At 30.4% G+C, this 15750-nt stretch overlaps 2 protein-coding genes across 2 annotated transcripts; one reads left to right on the forward strand and one right to left on the reverse strand.

The window, feature by feature from the left end:
* Positions 1-3368: 3368 nt before the first annotated feature.
* Positions 3369-5455, reverse strand: LOC115883306. The gene is made up of 5 exons (XM_030901651.1): positions 5317-5455; positions 4803-4841; positions 4563-4753; positions 4378-4494; positions 3369-4314 (listed from the first exon to the last, which is right to left on the reverse strand). The coding sequence occupies exons 1-5, from the start codon at positions 5321-5323 to the stop codon at positions 3469-3471; spliced, it is 1200 nt and encodes a 399-aa protein (XP_030757511.1). The 5' UTR covers positions 5324-5455; the 3' UTR covers positions 3369-3468.
* A 2338-nt stretch (positions 5456-7793) lies between these two features.
* On the forward strand, positions 7794-11805 carry LOC115883305 (pre-mRNA-splicing factor CWC24-like). The gene is made up of 6 exons (XM_030901650.1): positions 7794-8160; positions 8225-8301; positions 9272-9469; positions 9526-9719; positions 11262-11352; positions 11411-11805. Exons 1-6 carry the CDS (start codon positions 7953-7955, stop codon positions 11603-11605), a joined length of 963 nt encoding a protein of 320 aa, XP_030757510.1. The 5' UTR covers positions 7794-7952; the 3' UTR covers positions 11606-11805.
* Positions 11806-15750: the final 3945 nt, after the last annotated feature.

Raw genomic sequence — 15750 nt, forward strand, 5'->3', positions numbered from 1 at the left:
AGAACTTTTTTTCGTATTTTTTGATGATGATTTTTTCATGATTACTCATGATGAATCAATGAGTACTTATTTAAAACTTTCGCATGTTAATGATATTATTTTCTTTAAAGGTTGCTATTAAACTTGGATCAAGGCAAATTAATAAAATTGCGCTTATCTCACCAAGGAAGCCAAAATCGACAAAATATCAAGAGACAACTTTTAATCGGCATTAAACTGCTTACACTATTTCACTAACAAGGGAAAAAAGTCAGTGGCGTACACGCTTTTTTAGAAAAATATTCCTATGATGACCCATATGCACGTCCCTGGTGAATATGTCGACACTTTTTTAGCTTTAAAATATGTCGCATTTACAGTAACTTTTATCTTGAAATTTTCATTCGAAACGCTAAAAGTACTTGGAAGAAAATTATAATAAATCGAAAAAATATTAAGATTTTCACACCCTGTAACTACGAAATAAAGCAGAATCGGCCGTATGTTAATATGAAAAATAAATCTTATTTTTACGCGATGAATCTCCCCACGAGAGAGGGCACATGCCTTTTGAAACACCCTGTATAGATCCGATTCTGCTGTTTCGTAGAGGGTTAATCGTTTTTTTTCGATTTATTATAATTTTCTTCCAAGCGCTTTTAGGAATTCGAATGAAATTTTGGGGGTAAAAGTTATTATAATTGCTACATATTTTAGTACTAAAAAAGTGTTGACAGATTCACCAGAGATGTGCCAATGGGTTATCACTGGGATATTTTTCTAAAAAAAATGTGCCCAACTGATTTTTTTTGTTTTGTTAGCAAAATTGTGTAGGCCGTTTAATGCCTGTGCTGAGAAAAAAATGTCAATGGCGTACAGGTTTTTTTTAGAAAAAATATTCCAGTGATAAAACCCATATCTACGTCCCTGTAGATAAATTTGTGGACACATTTTTAGCATTAAAATATGTCGCACTTAGGGTAACTTTTCATTCGAATTACCTAGTTCATTCCTGTATATCTGAAAATTAGTACCTATATTTAGAGGTAATATACAATAGTACACATCAAAAATAATATTTTTCCCGGTGATAGAGTTTTTTATAAAGAAAAAAATAAAACATTTCATGTTGATGTCATCTATCACCACTTTTGGCACTAATAGATACATCTAGAGCAATATACAATATATTTATGATCCAAAAAACAATGGCTATGAAATGAAGATCGCTGCCATTTTATATGTAAAATTATATGGGGACTGTCATCGTCATTTCCAAGCCAACTGGACGCCGTTTTTTTTTCGATCATACAGTTTTTTTTCTTATTGGACATGCTGAATCGATTCTTTTGACACACCCTTTTTTAATGAAAATTAAATTTTAAAAAAATACTACAGGCTTATCGCTAATTATATACAGGGTGGCGCACCTCATTAGCCTCGGTTGATTATACGAAAACGAAAAGATGTAGAAACAAAGTATTTTATGGGTATATGCAGAGAGACAATATGCATAATTTAAAATTATTTTGAAATGTACAGGGTGTGTCAGAACTAAGATCCATATACTAAAGTTGTATTTTTTCTTATGGATCACCCGGTATTTTATTTCATTTTTGGATTCTTGGACATAAAATAAGGCATTTATTATAAGAGTTTGATATATCTAAAAACTTTGGTTTTTGAAATATTTAAACATGCATGCGATATAATAAAAAGGTTGGTCAACACCTTGTACATTACTTTTCAGAATTAATTCTGGTGCTGACTTTCAAGCCAGAGAAATAAACTTAACTAAAAAATTTGATTGCTTCTTTAAATGTAATACAGGGGTATCAAAAATTACTGGTCTATTTTAACTAGGTATTTATTTTACATAAAAACTTCTTTATTTCAAATGCAACACTATGTATTTTTTAAATAAGTCGAAGCAGATTTAAATGTTCTTTCAAACTATATTAGGGTTTCCTATACCTATCTGGCTCAGATTTTGAACAAAAAACGATTTTTCAATAAAACCGTAATCAAGATGGTTGGTGTCGCCATGGCAATTTTTTAGTAACACTTAGTAGCTATTTTCAAAATCGACATTAGTTTATAGACTTTATTTAAATTTATAACAGTTTACTTTTTATTTAATTTACCTGCAACAGTTTAATAAGTAAGCATTTATTATTTTGTTAAGAAAAATATAGAAGAAATATAGAAGTAGTTCTTTGATTTCTTTTACGATGACTTGTAGATGTATTGGATTTTCCATAAAAGAACCAATTAAGGCAAATTCATTTTCTTCGCTTCCAACGACAAGTGTCTGCCTAATAGGTTTTTCATCAGCTCTGCGAAATAGGAAAAGTAATTTTTCAAAGGAACACTTATCAGGAAGATTCCTATTTGGATACCTTTGAGCATAAACCCTTCAGGCCAACAAGCAATTGTCCTCACAAAATAAAATCTCTAGTAACATATGCATTCCTTCCGCCAGCAGATACTGCTTCATTTTTCTTGATAAAATAATAAATACTTACTTATTAATACTATTGTAGGTAAATTAAAAAAAATAACCTGTTACAAATTTAAATAAAGTCCATAAACTAATGTCGAACTAATAGCTTATTGTCATGGCGACACCAGCCATCTTGATTACAATTTTATTGAAAAATCGCTTTTTATTCAAAATCTGAGCGAGATAGGTACAGGAAACCCTAATATAGCTTGAAAGAACATTTAAATCTGACTTATTTAAAAAAAATACATAGTGTTGCGTTTGAAATAACGAAGTTTTTATGTAAAATAAATAGTTAAAATAGAGCAGCAATTTTTGATACCCCTGTATACATTTAAGGAAGCAATCAAATTTTTTAGTTAAGTTTATTTGTCTGGCTTGAAAGTCAGCACCATAATTAATTCTGAAAAGTAATGTACCTACAAGGTGTTGACAAACCTTTTTATTATAGCATGCATATTTAAATATCTTTAAATATCTCAAAAACCAAAGCTTTTAGACATATCAAACCCTTATAATAAATACCTTATTTTATGTCCAAGAATCCAAAAATGAAATAAAATACTGGATGTGTTCCATAAAAAAAAATATAACTTTGGTATGGATCTTAGTTCTGACACACCCTGTACATTTCAAAGTAATTTTAAATTATGCACATTGCCTTCCCACATATACCCATAAAATAGTTTGTTTCTACATCTTTCCGTTTTCGTATAATCAACCGAGGCGAATGAGGTGCGCCACCCTGTTATGTGTTTTTATCCCTCAGGTTCATACTATTAAATTCATAGTTACACATCAGAACTTACACATAAGAAAGCTAAATTCGAAAGTGCTAAAGTTAACTTTGTCTATATCATCCATTAAAAAAAAACTATAACTAACATTAAATTATAAAACTATAAAAAATACTTTATTTTTACTTTAAATAAAATAATTAAATAGTAAATGTAAAACAGTCAATATATGTAATTTCTTAAACCTAGCTATTTATGTTGAGGTGTATCCTGTAATAATAAACATTGTTGTTGTAATTTTATAGACATATTAGCTCGCCAGTTTGAAATTTTGGGTGATTCGCTTGCTTGGTTTTTCAAAATTTTTGGTGTTAATAAGGCACTGCATGAACTTTTAGTTGAATTGTATAAGCTCATGGCATTTTTAATTCTAGGGCTGTCGATTTGATATTTTTGGCACTTTGATACTAAACTTTTTGTTAAAGTAGATTTTCTCAAATCTCCGGCTTTAAGTATTACCGGAGATCCAGCAGGCTTTGTCGGACTCTTATTTTTTAATCGAAGGGATCTTCTTTTTGGCGCAAAACAATTTTCTTTTTGTGCAGACTTCTCATTTTCATCGTCAAGTGATTCTATTAAGGAGAATATTCTTTTATAATTCTCCTCATGATTTTTGTGCATTATTAAAAACATTTCTCTAATTCTATTTGATGTAAGCTCATACTGCTCTTGGTCCTTCTGTAACAGATCTTTTATTTCCTTTAAAATTTCATCTTTATTCTGTACATCATTAGGAATATTCTTTTTAGTACTATTTAACAGCATATTATTCTGTAGCAGACTACAAACTGAAGAAAGAGGACTCTCTTTTGGTTTAGTTGTTTCACAAAACTGTTCAAGCTTAACAAACTGTAGTGTATCAGGAGAATCACTGTCTTTAAAATCCACATCATTTTTCAGATTAGGTGTTGTTCGTACCTTAGAAGCATTACAATTATTATGTTCTGAAACTGTAATTCTTGGTGAAGGAAGTCTTGGTGATTTCAGAGGATTTTTATTATTTTTACTGGAAGAATTTGGGCATGTACCTGTTTTCTAAAACACAGTAAAACTGTTAAGTGCTAAGATGAAAACATAAATATTAACAATATGACTTACTTGACACAAGACTTTCAATCGAGGTAAAGTTGATAATAAATATTGTTTACAATTTTCAGGAGACGTGTGAAGAGTAGAATCTCTGTTAGCGTTTTTCTTTTTCTTTTGACTGCTACCCTGATTTTTAACACAGTAGAACTGTTAAGTGCTAAGATGAAAACATAAATATTAACAATATGACTTACTTGACCCAAGACTTTCAATCGAGGTAAAGTTGATAATAAATATTGTTTACAACTTTCAGGAGACGTGTGAAGAGTAGAATCTCTATTAGCGTTTTTCTTTTTCTTTTGACTGCTACCCTGATTTTTAAATAGTTCCTTTCTCACCCCAGTACACATTCTTCGAAATTTCAGGGGTTGTAAAACATAATCATCTGCAATTTAAAAAGTTTATTCTACAGAAATAAACATTTGCTTACTTACCATTTTCAGGCAAATTTCGTTTGGGATAGTCCTCAGAGTCTAGATTATAAAAATAAGATAATTAACCAAAAATATCCTTATGGGTTTTTCGCCACTGCACTGCAAGAAAAATCTACAAAATAAAATAGTTATTTTTTGTAAACACTTCTGCGTTAAACCTAAACGGACGCTGCTTGTCAGAAGTTGTGTTTACAGTAATAAAAATTTGCCTAACAAAGAAAAAAATGCTTAACGTTTCGGAAAGTTTTCTCTTTCCGTCGTCGGAAGCAAAAAAATATAAAGAATCAAGAAAAAAACTAATTAAAATATTTAAATTGAACTATTCGAGAACATTTTACTTTTTAAAACAGATACGTCTACAAGAAATCGTTGAGGTTATTTTGTAGATTTTTCTTGCAGTGCAATGGCGAAAAACCCATAAGGATTTTTTTTGGATAGATGAATCCGCCACATAGGTATAGACATTTTTTAAGATAATTAAGTTCGATATTTAAAATATAAAATACAAACTCACCAGTCATCTTTTTCAGTAATCTTAAACATATGAACTAGTCAGGTTAATAAAATTAACGGAAATTTAAATGCCTTTAAATTTTAAATCCCGCTTTATATGAACAGCTGACAACAGTGACAAGTGACAACTAGTGAAATCAACAATCATTGTCACCAATACTGTAAAATGAAAATCACCAGATAGATGCGTCGGTAGCTGCCAGATTTATCAAAAATCATCAGGTATTGTGCAATATGAAAAAACTAGAGGTTTAAGCTTGGCGTAGTTTAAGATTTGGTTTACTTTGGTTTCAACATGCTTTATTTTATAGCTATAACTTAATAGTTACCTCTGTGAAACGATTTTGTTCGAAAAGTAATATATACAAGTAATATATAGGGACACAAAATCAATAGACAATTCCAGAACACGTGACTTTGACAGATCCGCCATTTTCGCAGAGAGGCTAGCAGAGGCATACAAACCGTAAACTATGGAGTCTAAACCGTAAACAAACCATTCATATGAATCCATTTCCATTTCATCCATCCATCCATTTGAGATTTTAGTCTTTTATAGCGTTATAAACATATTTTCTTTAATTCTTAATTTTCTTTAATCCTCAATTTTAATTAACCTAGAATCAGTAGAAGGTCAACCGATTAAGGGGTGTTTTTATGAGGCCGAATTACAGAAGACAAAGTTTCCTGGTATTAATCCAGTTAAAATAATACTAAGTCACCGGAAGAAAAATAATATTAAACAGTTTTATGTGGAGTTAAAAAATCCCAATTTTGGATAATTAATCTGGTGGTTAAAAATACAAAATTAGAATTATTATTAAAATTAGAAATAGTTCATCGGTAAAATTTATATATTTTAACTAAAAATTCCTGCATTATAAAATTGATCCCTTTTCTTGTAAAAATGTACAAAATAGGAATACAAGAAATTTTGATTTTTTGATTGTGGATTGTGGGTATATGAATGACATAAACGTTTGCGAGCTTTTCTAGTTTCTATATTTTAATAATTTTATATAATAGTAGTATTGGTAGTTTGGTAGTACAAACATGGTACAAACCTAAGGTACAAACTACTGTCAGAAAAATATATTATTTGATATTCTTTAAATCTGGCAACTTTTAAAGAGAAAGCATTTAGTAAAATTTGTTTTTTTTTATTGGCAACTTGGAAGATTAGTCTCAGGGTCGGGTGTTTTGTTTTTTACGTTGTTTAACAAATACATTTAATGTATCTATTGTCGAGAAATCAGATAAAACCTGAGGACCTTCTGAGGATAAATAAAATATCAAAAACCTAAAAACACAATAATTATATCTTATTTGTATAAAAATAAATAACTTCTTCTGTTTAAAGTACGTTTTTTATTGTTCACATGTTCACATCTGAATTTTATTCTCTATTTAAACCTTAGATCTTATAAACTTCGGTATAACGGCCACGTAGCAAATAATAAATTAATAATTATTCATATTTCTGTTTCAGTTATTACAGGGCTGTTCGGTTGTTGTTGTTTCTTATTGTCGTAATTTTCAAATAATTTTTGTCTACAAAATATAATATAGAGTAATTTAAATCCTGTGCTATCACTTATATTGAATTTAATGAATGCTTAAAAAAAATAAATATAGTTATTAAATGAATGCTGAATTTTTTTTAACTGAGTGAATTTGCCATAAAATTTCTATTACAAAATATATAATGTCCGACATATCTTAATTAAGTATTATATGAATATACCGTATGGCCAAAAAAAACGGCGTCCAGTTAGCTGGGAAATGACGATCGATGACATTTCCCATATAAATTTACATATAAAATGACAGTAATCTTCATTTCATAGCCATCGCTGATGCCGTTTTTTTTTCGATCATACGGTATATCTGCACTAAGTGGGTGTTATAAAATATCTATGATCATTATTCTACCAACTTTTTTTTAGATGATAGATGATGATGTATATATCAGATGAAAAAAATAAAATAAATATAAATAAATACATCCTGTAGGTACTTTTATAAAGATGAAATACTTTTACATAATAACAAATTTTTCTATAGAATTACACCTAGTTTAAAGTCTTTAAAAACCTATAATTTTACCAAATGTTTTAAGAATAAAAACTTAAAGTTTGTTCATATCTCGGCAACGGTTCAGGTTGTTATTGTGTATACGTGTACATATACCTATAATAATTATAATTATAATATGATAGATAATTGAATTAATAATAACAATACGTTTAGAATACTACGAAATACACCTTAATATTTGCGAGAAAAGGATTATTTTTTATAAGTTATATTTACCCTTCATGTTGTAGAGGTATTTAAAAAGGTCCGCAGTGACGTTGCGGGCCACGCGACCTTGACGATAATTTAAATACGATAGAACCGGAAATAAGAATAACACAGCCCTAGAGTTCATACAGAGTTTTTTTTTGTTATTTTGTTGGTAATTAAATTAACCAACAGTTGTCAACTGTCAACAGCATCCACAAGGTTTAAAAAACTAAAACAGAAAAACTATTTAAAAAAACATCAACATTTTCTAATATTATATTATTACCTAGATATACTTTACATGTTATAGATTAATTTTATAAGTAATAAATAAGAATTTTCTTCAAAATAATGCCAAGGAGAAGCACTCGAATTACAGCAGCAAAAAAGAATGCAGAAATTGAGTTCTTAAGTCAAACAAGATTCAGTAATTCTTCTGATGAAGAAGAGTCTTCTGCAGAAATCTTTCTGTATGGTCGAGATGCAACTAAGAAAAAAAAATCAAGGAAAGCAACAAAAAGTAGGGGTAGGAAATCAACAGCAGGACCATCTAGGCAAAGTAAGAACTTGAGGTTCAATACCTGTATTAAATTAATAAAATTACCTATATAATTTTTTTTAAGAAACATCCACGAACAAGCGTCAAACTCTTCCCTCAAAAAGCACATCCTTGCTTATTTCAGATACAGATGAAGAGGAGGTAAATATTTGTATTATATATTAAATCATGAATCCATATTCTAGACACCCTGTTAAGTCATATTTTGAATTTAAATAATGTGAATCTTGGGTTAAACTTTTTTTCCACTTCCTTGACAGAGTCTATGACTTCCAATAATTGAACTGGAAGTGGTTGCCCAATTTGGGGGTTCGTATTCCCTATAAACTTCACTAGATGACATCAGCTTCACTTTTTGAAGAATCCCAATTAATTCATGAAATTCTAAGCATATTTGTACCATGTACACTTGTACAGCATATTGTGTACCATGTACCAATTATGTCATAGGTGTTTCTTAAAGCTTCCATAGTCATACCAAAGTTTAAAGATCTCCATAGTAAGTTTCAAATAGGCATACCAAAGTTTATAGTGTTTTATTTTATTTTTTGCCAAGTTTAACCTTGGGTTTTACTTGTGTGATTATTATAGATAAAAAAAACTAACTGTCTTGTGTCTGAAATATTTTGTAGTATGTATATCAAAAATTATATTTACATTGTTCAAAATAGTTCATTTCTTTCAATAATTGACATGTTTTTATATTTAGAAAATGTATACCTACTTTTGTGTACATGGTTTCTAATAATGGATCAAATATAGCTTCAATTTATACAAAACATATATCATAAAATGTATAAATTATAAAAAATATATTTTTTTGATAGAAGCATTATAGGACTATTTCTTTTGCCATAGAATATGCTTTAAATAGTTTCATGTTCTTGTTTAATTCTCATTTCTCCTAGAATTTGTGAGTTCCATTTATTTTATTCTGTTCATACAACTTTATAGGGAGACTCCAAAATCATATATGAAGAGTCACTATTATTTTGAAAAAGGATCAATATTTTTTCATTATTTATTAATATATTAGGAAGAAGCGTACATTAATTTATTAGATACTATAAACTTTTAATGAAGCTTTGTGTAAAAAAAATTTTGTTTTTAGGCTACAGATAATAAACGAATACAAAATAATCAGGAAGATGAAATAAAGAAGAAATTGGATACATTTTTCGATGCATTGGATTCTGATGATGATATACAATTTGGTACTAAAAATGATGAACAGGTGTTATCAGTGCCTCATGGGAAGAAGGATAAGCCATTTTACGAAATTTCTTCCGATTCTGAACCTGAGGATAAGGTTTTCTAAATTAGAAAAATTAAAATGTTTATAGCATAATATATATTCGTTTTTAGCCATCTACTTCAGCCAGCACCTCAAAATTTAGTTTTGATCATAAACCTGAAACACTTAGTAGTAGTACCAGTAGTCTAAAATCCAAAGGAAATAAACCAAATAATTTGTTTGACTTTGTTGATGATATTTTGAAGGATTGTGATTTAGTAAATGTTTGCAAAGATAAAATAAAGGAGAATATTCCAGTATCTAGGTATGTATCAAAACACATGATACATTTACTTCTGGTATGCTCTAGTACAAGTTGTGACATAGCATGCGGTAATACCGGGTGTTTCTCAAAAGCAGCTCAAATATAAAGATAATTTGACTTGAATTAACAAGTATGTAACATATTCAATAATTGTTTTTGGTCACTTCCTGTTTCATCAGAAATTACTACAACTTTTGATTTTTAAATGAAACCCTTGGTATATTTTTACTTTATTCAATTAAAAATGACACTCTGAATAGAATGACATATCATATATCAACTTTTGATATTTTTGCATATGGTTAATCTGAAATTATAACATGTGATACATAACGAAAATTTGACTCGAGATACCAAGTGTGTGGTATCAAATTATTCGTAAAAAAATGCTTTTTTCAAATATGCTAATGAGCCACCCTCATTCCATTTGAAAAAAATTGAGATATAACTAAAAATATGATTTGGCCATCTTTTAACTGGCCAGGACAAGACACTAAAAATATTAGGACAATCAAATCTATTTTTCCAAGGCTCCTTGATTAAAAATAATTAGTATTTTTAACATAGCAATGACACTCTAGATTGAAATTTAAAATACGATTTTTTATTAAGCGATAATGTCAAAAGTTGATATATGATATATATATAATATAAATCTCGATTTTTTATCTGAAAAAATAAAAAAGTTATAGGGGTGAGCCACTTTTGAGACGCACCCGGTATATGATCAAAAGGCAACTCTAAATTCAGTTATTATTATTTTAATTAATTAAACGTAGTTGCAGCAACTTTTTGATAGGCACCCTGTTAAAAGTGTATTCTCCTATTCATAAATATAAGTAAAAATTAGATTTTGATTAAAAATACAATGAGCGGTAATAATCCTTCATTTGGATCATGTACTAATAGAACCCAGTGGCGTAATCAAATTTTTGCTGATTTGTAATTACTTAAATATTACCCAAGATATATTTTTTTAAATGAGACTCTAAATATTTTTAAATATATTCTTCTTCCTTCTTCATAATAGGTGAATCGCCTGTTTGGTTTCGTCGTTTCTACTGGTCAGACTGACAAGTTGTCGCTGCATCGTTTTCGTGGACGTCCTAAGCTTCTGCGACCTAGCGGTGTTATGTCGCGTGCAACTCTCACTATCCTTTTGTTGTCCATTCTGCTGATATGCTCGTTCCATTCTTCCTTTCTGCTGCGTACCCACTCATTTACATTTTCAACCTTGCATGCTCTTCTTATGCTTTCATTTCTCTCTTTGTCCAGAAGCCTCTTTAAAGCTATTCTGCGTGGTACTCTCATTTCGATTGTCTCTAGTAGTTGTTTAGTTTTCGCTGTATCTGGTCGAGTTTCTGCAGTCTGTCATTATTGGCAGTGTATGTCATTATAAAGCGAGAATTTTTAAATATCAAACACTTAGGCAATACAATCTGGTGGACAATGATTTAGTATTGAAACTAAAATTATTTTGGACTTCCATTGTCTTTATTTTTTAAACTTACAAACAATTATTCATACATCTATCGTTTTCAGCTTAGAGGATCTAGTAAAAAAGACCAACGATATTATAGGCAATGTTTCAAATTTAGTGGGAGATCTACAAGCAAAACCTGAAGAACCGAAGGTAAATAAATTCATATAAATTAAGTTAATTGTTACATGATTTGATTCAAATTATATAGAAAAATGATGAGAAGGAACCTCCCTGCTGTCCAATATGTTTAGAAACCCTAGACGGCAATATAAAAATAATGGTAACCATGTGTGGACATCTATTTTGTGAACCGTGTATAATTCAGGTTGCAAAGACAGTGAAAAAATGTCCAACATGTAGGAAGACAGTTACGAAGACCAAATACCATCCAATTTATATTTAAGTTTATTTATGTGTGTTTAGATATTTATTTTTTTTATGAATCTTAGTATATTTTTGTAAATTTGATAATTGAGATTTGAATAGAATTATTATAGTAAACATGCTTTAGCATCTCGTACCTTAGAAATGTGTTTGTGTATTTTTTGTATGTTTGATTTTTATTGAATGAAGTAATGTTATGAAGTAAATATTAATTAGATTTTAATGGCAGAATGTATGTATCTTTTAAGCTGCTGTTTATAGCATCTGATAAAAAAAAAGCGGCGTCGAGTTAGCTTGGAAATAAATCTTCATTTTCAAGTGAACTCGATCACCATTCCTGTCACATATAGAGTAATGTGTCAAGGCGACTGATTATGGATTTGAATGTTCTAAAATTTTTTGTTATAAATCTAATTAAGGTTATTAAATATTTAAAAAGTACACTTTTTGATGTTTTTCTTTTGTAACTATTCATAAACTTGATTAAGAAATAATTGGTAATTCTAACTAATACCCCTAATACCATCTATTCATTTGAATACTACCGAAAAATATATATATACTATACATTTCCTAAGTACGTCTATGAAATTTAGAAAGTAGACAAAATGTCGTAACACCCGTATCTGATGGTATTATGAGCTGATCTGAGGTATTATACAATAAATATCTAGTAGATTGTTATTATAGTAATTTAAAGATTACTAAGTAATTTTCTAAAAAGTTGTATGATGCATTGTGAATTTTATTTTTTCGAATTCTTGATTTCGGCTATGCTAACTCTACCTTCGCCATAATGTCAATGATTCTTACCCTCAACTTAAAAATAAAAATAGAACGCGTTTGGCGCAGATGGTAAAAATATCTTTTCTATACTGGATACACTGATATTGCTTTTTTATTTATTATACATTAGTGGTGGATCACGATAGTTCAGTTCCAATTTGCTGTGTACAGGGTGGGTCAAATTCGACGACGCTTTTAAATGGAAACACACTCTTTATTTTCTATAGGAGATTAACAGAAACTAATATCGGTGTCTGGAGCTCAATTTTTGTCAAAAACATGATGTTGAAAACCGCATATATCTGTTACCGTTTTGGAGTTACGGGGTGTTTTTCAAAAATATGCATTTTTAACAAATCGCTGTAACTTTTTTGCTATGGAAAATTTTATATTTGTATGAAAACATTTCCAAAGCACCTTTTTACGTAGAATTTAATGGTTTGAAAATTGATTTTTGAAATGGGACACCCTGTATATTTCTAATTTATTAAAAGGAATTTAAAATTACCTTTCCAAAAATATAACACACTTGATATTTTGCTTGATTCCTCTTCGAGATATAGAGTATATAAAAATTCGCCCGCTTATAGGCTTTGAACGGCATCGGCTGTAATGCAAAAAAAATGCTAGCTGTGAGCATCAATTAAAACGAAAATAACATTTGCTATGAGAGATGCAGAATTCTATAACAATTTAAAATATATTTAACCAACATCAACACATTTAAACTATATCTAAAAACAATAAAAATAAATAGCAAACCAAGACATGAGATTTTGCTACAGGTGTTCGACATATCGACCGTCTTCTGTTATGGACAGACGGCGCAGTTTTTGAACATTTCTCGCGGAATTCATTAGCTCAGTGGGGGGTGAAAAATACTCTCTCATAACTGCTAAGTATTTCTAATTATTTTCTAGATTATACGGAAGAATAAGGAACCTTTATTCTTCCGCAAATATATCCATAGAATTAGATCCATCTAAGTCAGGCGGCCTCGACGGACAACGGCTGGGATCTTCGTTAGCTATTCAATTATTCTTGAAATTGGCTGCAAAAATTTGCCGATAACTTCAGCGTTGAGAGGTCGTGCGTCGTCTTGCTGGAAAACTATGTTTTTGAGTTCCTTTAAGAGCATATCATCAATAAGGGGTCCAAAGCCTACTTAGTTAAAAGTGGTGAACTTTTAAAAATTCTGTATTTCGAAGGGGATTATAACAAAATATCAAGTACGCTATATTTTTGGAAATGTAATTTTAAATTCTTTTCAGTTAATTAAAAATATAGAGGGTGTCCCAAATAAAAAATCAATTTTTCTGTTGATAACTCTTAAATTATTAATTTTAAAAAAGTTATACTTAAACCATTAAATTCTACGTTAAAAGGTGCTTTGGAAATGTTTGCATAGAAATACAAAATTTTTCATAGTAAAAAAGTTACAGCGATTAACAAATCGCTGTGATTTTGTAAAAAGCATATGATTCAATAGCTAAATCGGGGCAAAATTGAACAATCTTAAATTAAAAGAAATTTGAAAATAAAATATAATTTTTAATAGGTATATAAATATAATATAATTTTTAATAAATGTACAGGGTGGGTCAAATTCGACGCTTTTAAATGGAAACACCCTTTTCTATAGGAGATAGACGAAAACTAATATCGGTGTCTGGAGCTCAATTTTCATCAAAAACATGATGGTGCAAACCGCACATCAATATTTGTTACCGTTTCGAAGTTACGGGGTGTTTTTCAAAAATGTGCATTTTTTGTTAAAAATGCACATTATTTAAAAGTATTAAAAGTGATTGAAAATCCGCTACATATTCCAATAGTTCTTCTCCGATTTTTATAGTATTCTTGTGATCTTTCGGGGCACATGATTTTAGTTTTATCCATGTTCAGCTTAAGTCCCAAAGCTTCGTATGCCGAGGTGTTCAACATTTCTTGCAATTGCTGTAACGTATTTGCAACTAGAGCACAGTCATCAGCGTATTGAAGTTCTGTGACGAATTTTGTACGTGTTTTTTCCCTGAGTCTTTTTATGTTGAACAGACCGCTGTCGTATTTGTATCTAATGTCCAATACTCTCTCCTGCGGTTTGCTGTCCACTATAATGGAGAGCGCTGCCATGAGTATGTTGAATATGAGAGGCGCTAAGACGCATCCCTGCTTAACTCGTGTATTTGTTAGGAAGGGATCGCTCAATGATCGATGATATGACAGACACTTTTGACTTGTTTTTGTTATGGAGGCTTTTACACACTGTAAGAAATTTGTTGGGTACTCCGAACTTTTTCATAATTGCCCAAAGTGCATCTCTGTTCACAGAGTCAAAGGCTTTAGTTAGGTCGATGCAACATAAAGTTTAGACAGCTGATCTTTTACTTTTCTCTTAAAAGCCTTAAGATGACCAATAAGTTCTTCATTTTTTAAGTTCTTCATTTTGAGTTTTTTGGGAAAACGGATTTTTTTAGTCATCATCATCATCAGGGGAGAGAAAAATTTGGCGGACTTGTAGGTATATATGGAATTTGTGATCATGCTGAAAGGCAAATCAAACATCAATTGAGTGCGCTACAAGTTGTGTTTGGGTCCACAGGGGATGTTCCCGTCTCGGAAAAGCGGAATATGATAATACTGTTGCCGAATTTCGGAAAATAAGATTAAGTGGGACTATAAACAGTGAAAGCAAACTGAGGTTAGAAGACTCGTTGATCATTTGGAGTCGTCCGCGCCGCATCGATTTTTAAATGCGAAAATTTTCGTATTGCAGTAATTGCACAATTGCAGTAATGCGTATTGTAGTAATTATTACTTCAAAACTATTTAGTATTTAAGAACTACCCATAAGCAATTTATATATTTCACTATACAATTTGAACCTTTTTGGTCTCGGTTTTGGTTAAGATCGAAGATGGTATTTTTACTACAATGGAATGGAAATATTGCCGACATGCAGATTGCCTACATTTTACTACAATCTTTGAAGAATCAGTTTCCAACAAAGGATCTTACAATTGTCGCATCATTCACAACTTTTTTTCCATGTAAAAAGTGTAAAACTTGCAAAAGTCTTGCAGCAAGACCAAGACATGGCCCTGCTAGACCAAGACTAGATATTTACTATTATAGACTGCAAGACCAATACCAAGCGTGTCTTGGTCTTGCCTTTCGTCATCTCTATATGTGTCCGAATTATCGAAGTTTTATATGTCAATAAACTATCAAATCGGAGAGAGACCAAAATACCAAAACGATCCCTCATCCCTCTTCCATCGCCGCCCACTTCCAGCCCCGTCCAAATAAATACGGAAAAACAGGGACAAAAAGGCGAAATTGAGCCGGGGTCCCCAGTAATGAAGACCGTGCGGCCTC

Source organism: Sitophilus oryzae, unplaced genomic scaffold (genome assembly GCF_002938485.1).
Source record: "Sitophilus oryzae breed Bouriz unplaced genomic scaffold, Soryzae_2.0 scaffold_1869_pilon_pilon, whole genome shotgun sequence".
NCBI classification, from domain to species: domain Eukaryota; kingdom Metazoa; phylum Arthropoda; class Insecta; order Coleoptera; family Curculionidae; genus Sitophilus; species Sitophilus oryzae.

Bases quoted from the DNA above. Each gene is read 5' to 3' on its own strand.
- LOC115883306 (XM_030901651.1), bottom strand. The intron at 4,754-4,802 runs GTAAGTAAGCAA...TTTAAATTGCAG, and splicing joins ACGAAATTTGCCTGAAAATG to ATGATTATGTTTTACAACCC. The intron at 4,315-4,377 runs GTAAGTCATATT...ACTGTGTTTTAG, and splicing joins GATTGAAAGTCTTGTGTCAA to AAAACAGGTACATGCCCAAA.
- LOC115883305 (XM_030901650.1), top strand. From the start codon at position 7,953: ATGCCAAGGAGAAGCACTCGAATTACAGCAGCAAAAAAGAATGCAGAA. The intron at 8,161-8,224 runs GTAAGAACTTGA...ATTTTTTTTAAG, and splicing joins AGCAGGACCATCTAGGCAAA to AAACATCCACGAACAAGCGT. The intron at 9,720-11,261 runs GTATGTATCAAA...TATCGTTTTCAG, and splicing joins GAGAATATTCCAGTATCTAG to CTTAGAGGATCTAGTAAAAA.